Source organism: Chaetura pelagica, unplaced genomic scaffold (genome assembly GCF_000747805.2).
Source record: "Chaetura pelagica isolate M959 unplaced genomic scaffold, ChaPel_1.0 scaffold676, whole genome shotgun sequence".
NCBI classification, from domain to species: domain Eukaryota; kingdom Metazoa; phylum Chordata; class Aves; order Apodiformes; family Apodidae; genus Chaetura; species Chaetura pelagica.
Window position 1 is genome coordinate 53,480 of NW_009953724.1, and position 4,371 is coordinate 57,850.

Sequence of the window (4,371 nt, forward strand, 5' to 3'; positions counted from 1 at the left end):
GGTGGTCCTTCTGCAGGGCAGGGGGGGGCTGTGCATGGCCTGCGCTCAGCTGGCTGTCCCCACTCTCCGTGTTCCCCCCCGCCTTCTCCCGCAGCTAGCTCTGCCTCAGTTTCCCCCCTCCGCACAGCTCGGGCCGTTGGCTGTGCTGGGCTTGCCAAGTCCAATGCCGGCAAACTGAGGCACCTGGATGAACTTCAGCCCAGGTCTGTCCCGCAGCCGGGTCCCCTGGGACACAGCCCTTCCTGTCCCCCAGCACAGCCCAGCAGCACCGTGTGCCCCCGGCTGCAGGGGCTTGTGGTCACCCTGCTTGCCTGGGGCCAGCAACCAGCATGGGGAGGGGTTGGGAGCCCGGTGTCCTGCCTGTATCCCTCCTTGCCCTGGGACTCCTGGCCCGGGAATCCGCAGGGGGGTCCCCAAACTCCTGTCGTGCAGTGAGCGCGGGGTTTGCTCCGTGTCCTTCTTGGCTCCGGTTTCCCCTGCTGGCGGGGCTGTGCCTCTCCTCGGCCTCCTTGCATGTTCCAGGTGTGCTGGTGGCCCCACGTCACACGGAAGGCAGCACCCATGGTGGTTTTGTGTAGGTCCTACATAAATGATGCTGGTTTCAGGAGGCAGGAGGGGGCTGCTCTGCTGGCCCCTGGGGCAGAGCCTGGGTTAGGTGATAGAGCCTGGAGAAGCAGGATGAAGGGTGCCAGTGGGGATGGGGCAGGAGCAGGGCAGCAGTGGGGGCTGGTTGCTGGGTGGTTCTGCTGTGTGTCCCCTCCTGTTGTACCTCTCCCCCTGCTCTCCTGGTCTGTCTCTCTCCTTTCTCTGCTCTTGAGTTTAAAAAAAAAAAGGTGTTTAAAGGAGTTACCACCTGCTCCTGGCCTGGCTCACATGAGCTTGTGCCATCCCATGCCAGGGGCTCTTGGCAAACTCAGCATGACCACCCCATCTTCACCCCACCACGGTGGTCACTGTGTGTGCCCGCAGTGGGGATCTGCTCCCCTCCCTGTCCTCACCCCTGTCCCCATCCCTGTGCCCACCGGCCCCTGACTCTGCCCACCCCGCTGTCCCCGCACAGCAACAAGATGGGCATCAAGGAGAGGATCCGGCTGAGCACCCCGCAGCGGCAGGGCAGCCGTGGCAGGCAGCCCCTGGGGCCCCCCCTGCACCGCTCCCCCAGCACTGAGGACCTCCCTGAGGCCTCCAGCCCCACCAAGGTGCAGAAGAGCTGGAGCTTCAATGACCGGACCCGCTTCCGTGCATCCCTGAGGCTCAAGCCACGGACCCCAGTTGAGGGTAAGCCCTGAGGGCCAGTGGGATCACACTCGGGGGGCTGCAGGCATTTTGGGGGACACGGGGGAACAGCCCTCAGTCTCTGTTACTCACCTACAGCTGACTGCCCACCAGAGGACAGCGGTGAGGAGAAGAGCTCCCACTGTGACCTGACCTTTGAAGACATCATGCCAGCAGTGAAGACCCTCATTCGGGCTGTCAGGTGAGACTATCCCCTCCCATGTTCCCCAGCATACCTGCTGCCATCCCCAGCTCCTCTGTAGCTCTCAGGGAAGAGAGGATGTGTCTAGAAAGTCCCAGTCCAGCCCATGCTGCTGGCCAAGCCAGGCAGGCAGCAGGGGTGGCTCCTGGCACATTCCCCTGTGGGAACAGTGATCAGGACCTTGGTGATTAGCATGTGCCCCACCAGCCTGGGCACCCGGAGTGCCCTGTATCCAACCCATGTGTCCCTGCAGGATCCTGAAGTTTCTGGTGGCCAAGAGGAAGTTCAAGGAGACCTTGCGTCCCTATGATGTCAAGGACGTCATTGAGCAGTACTCAGCTGGTCACCTGGACATGCTGGGCAGGATTAAGAGCCTGCAGATGCGGTGAGGCACCCCAAAGGTGACAGGGGGACTGTGGGCTACCCTCGGGCTCCAACCACAAGCTGGGAGGGGTGCTGGCCCATCGCCATGGGTGGGAGATGTCCCTAGAGTCCTGTCCCCATCCCTTGTGGTCTCATATGCTCTCTGGTCTGCTGGGAGTGATGGGCTGTGTCCTCTCCCTCCTTGCCAGTGTGGACCAGATCGTGGGCAGGGGAGGCCTCACCACGGACAAGAAGATGCGGGAGAAGGGGGAGAAGCTGGCGCTGGAGACGGAGCTGGTGGACGAGCTCAGCATGATGGGGCGTGTGGTCAAAGTGGAGAGGCAGGTCAGGAGGGGGTGCCACCAGGAAGCATGTCACTGTCCCTTTGGCACCTGTGGGATAGGGGAGCTGGGACCCCCAGGACCTGTCCCCACGGAGAGGGACCTGCTCAGCCCTGTCCTCCCTTGCAGGTGCAGTCCATTGAGCACAAGCTGGACCTGTTGCTTGGCCTCTACTCCCAGTGCCTCCGCAAGGGCTCCATCAACTCCTTCAGCCTGGCCGCGGTGAAGGTGCCGCCCTGCGAGCCCGACATCACCTCTGACTACCACAGCCCCGTGGACCACGAGGACATCTCGGTCTCTGCCCAGACCCTGAACATCTCCAGGTCGGCCAGCACCAACATGGACTGAGCGGGGAGGCAGCGGGACGGATCCTGCCCGCGTGCAGCGTGGGATGGGGTGCTGGGGTGTGGGAGCAGTGTGGCAGCACCCAGCCCCCTCTGGCCGTGTCCCTCACCCTGTTACTTGAACTAAGTCTTCCTCTGTGGGGGCACAGATGCAGTGGGGTGGGATGGAAGCCTGTGGTACTGCAGAATGGCCACACCACATGCCCAGGATGCTCCTGCCCTTCCCAGGAGGTGAGACCCCTCAGCTTCTGGGGCCTTGAGTGCTCCCCAGTCATGGCAGGGATGCTCTAGGCTGGCCCCATCCCCTGGAGTTTGGTACCCCCAGCCCTCAGGACATGCCCAGCTCCCCAGCAGGGTCCTGCCTGGTCCCCTAGCCAGGGTCACTACCAGCTATGCAAGGCTCCATCTCCCCTCTGCTGCTGGGGCATGACCTGCTGAGGTTTTACCTGCATCTCTCTGGGTCCCAGCAGCAGCAGTGCAACCCTGGGCAGTGGAGTGGGGGGGTCTGTTCCCCCTGACCCTCCTCTGCCTGGGTTGTTTCCCTGCTCGCAGGGCTGCAGTGCTGCAGCCATGGCTGCACCTCTAGAAGCACAGCAGAGCCTTCTGCCTGCCCGTGCATGCTCCCGGGCAATATATATAGGAGATGTATCTATATATATTTATGCAATAATGTCTTAATATGCAACACCCTCGGGAAGAGCAACCCGTGGAGACATAGGCAATAAGCAAACCCCCCTAGCAGCACACAGGGCTGGATCCTGCTGCCCAGGGGGGGCCACTTGGGTGGCCCCGGAGCTCAGGACTGGGTGACAAATCTTTGCCTGACAGTGGCCCAGGGGCTGCAGAGGACAGAGGGATGCAGGCACAGGAAATGGGGATAGTCCCCAAAGAGCAACTCTCCCTCTCATGTCCCAGCCCCCGCTCTTGCTTAGAGGATTTCTTCCTGGCTGGGTCCTGTGGTGCTTGGTTTGTCCCCTCCCTGTGTCCCTGTCCCCTGGGGAGCATGGGCTGGGCCTGTGGGTGACTGCCCAGTGGGGACAGAGTGGTGTTGGCCATGTTGCCTTGCATGTGCTTGTGCCAGGGCCACAGCAGCTCCTGTGCTGCCCCCCACTCCCCTTTGCTGCCCGACCCCAGCCCCGGGCCATTCCCAGTCCCACAGCTCTGGGCTGAGCTGGGCTGGGATCGATCGTGGTAGTGCCAAAGTTTGCTGAGCTGGGACTGGAGCCTGCTCCTGAGTGCCTGGGGGTCCTGTGTGGTTGCTGTGTCCTGTGGGGCTGTCAGGGATTGGCAGCCAGACCCACTGGGATCTGACTTGGGCTGATAAGGACCTTCTGAGCATGGAATTTGCACCCTCCCCTTCCTAATCCCCCCTGTGCCTCTGCTCCCAGCAGCCAGGCCCCCTGGACCCTGCTCGTTTTTCTTGCCTCGTTAGTGCATGTGGCCCTGCTCCTGCTCCAGCACCACCCTGGCCCCTTCCCCTCACCCGGGGGGTGCCCGTGCCCTCGGCCAGGCCGTGGGGCAGTGGGGGTACCCCAGGGGGGCAGGAGGGGGTGGCCAGGTGCTGTGGGTGCCTGGCCCCAGGGAGAGGGTGCATGCGAGAGCTTCGCCCGCAGCCGCACGCAGGAACTAACTTGTAGGACCCTCCCCGGGGCTGGCTGAGTCCCCACAGACCTCCCCAGCCAGCAGTAGTTACCTCACTTGATTAACTTATTAATTTATTTGTTTCATTAAAATTTGGAGTAGAGGCTGCCCGCCTGCTTGCTCTCTCTCTCTCTCCCGGCTCTCCCGAGAGGTGGCACTCCAGCCCTGCCGCCCAGTGCTCCCGCTGGCGGACCCACGCGTCCAG

At 62.7% G+C, this 4,371-nt stretch overlaps 1 protein-coding gene across 1 annotated transcript in view; it reads left to right on the plus strand.

The window, feature by feature from the left end:
• Positions 1-2,529, plus strand: part of KCNQ4 (potassium voltage-gated channel, KQT-like subfamily, member 4) — an 8,346-nt gene extending 5,817 nt beyond the window's left edge. Inside the window, exons 5-9 of the mRNA XM_010000598.1 lie at positions 1,061-1,278; positions 1,375-1,477; positions 1,731-1,862; positions 2,050-2,185; positions 2,311-2,529. Of these exons, the coding sequence (XP_009998900.1) occupies positions 1,061-1,278; positions 1,375-1,477; positions 1,731-1,862; positions 2,050-2,185; positions 2,311-2,529 (808 nt within the window). The remainder of the gene's footprint in view (positions 1-1,060; positions 1,279-1,374; positions 1,478-1,730; positions 1,863-2,049; positions 2,186-2,310) is intronic.
• Positions 2,530-4,371: the final 1,842 nt, after the last annotated feature.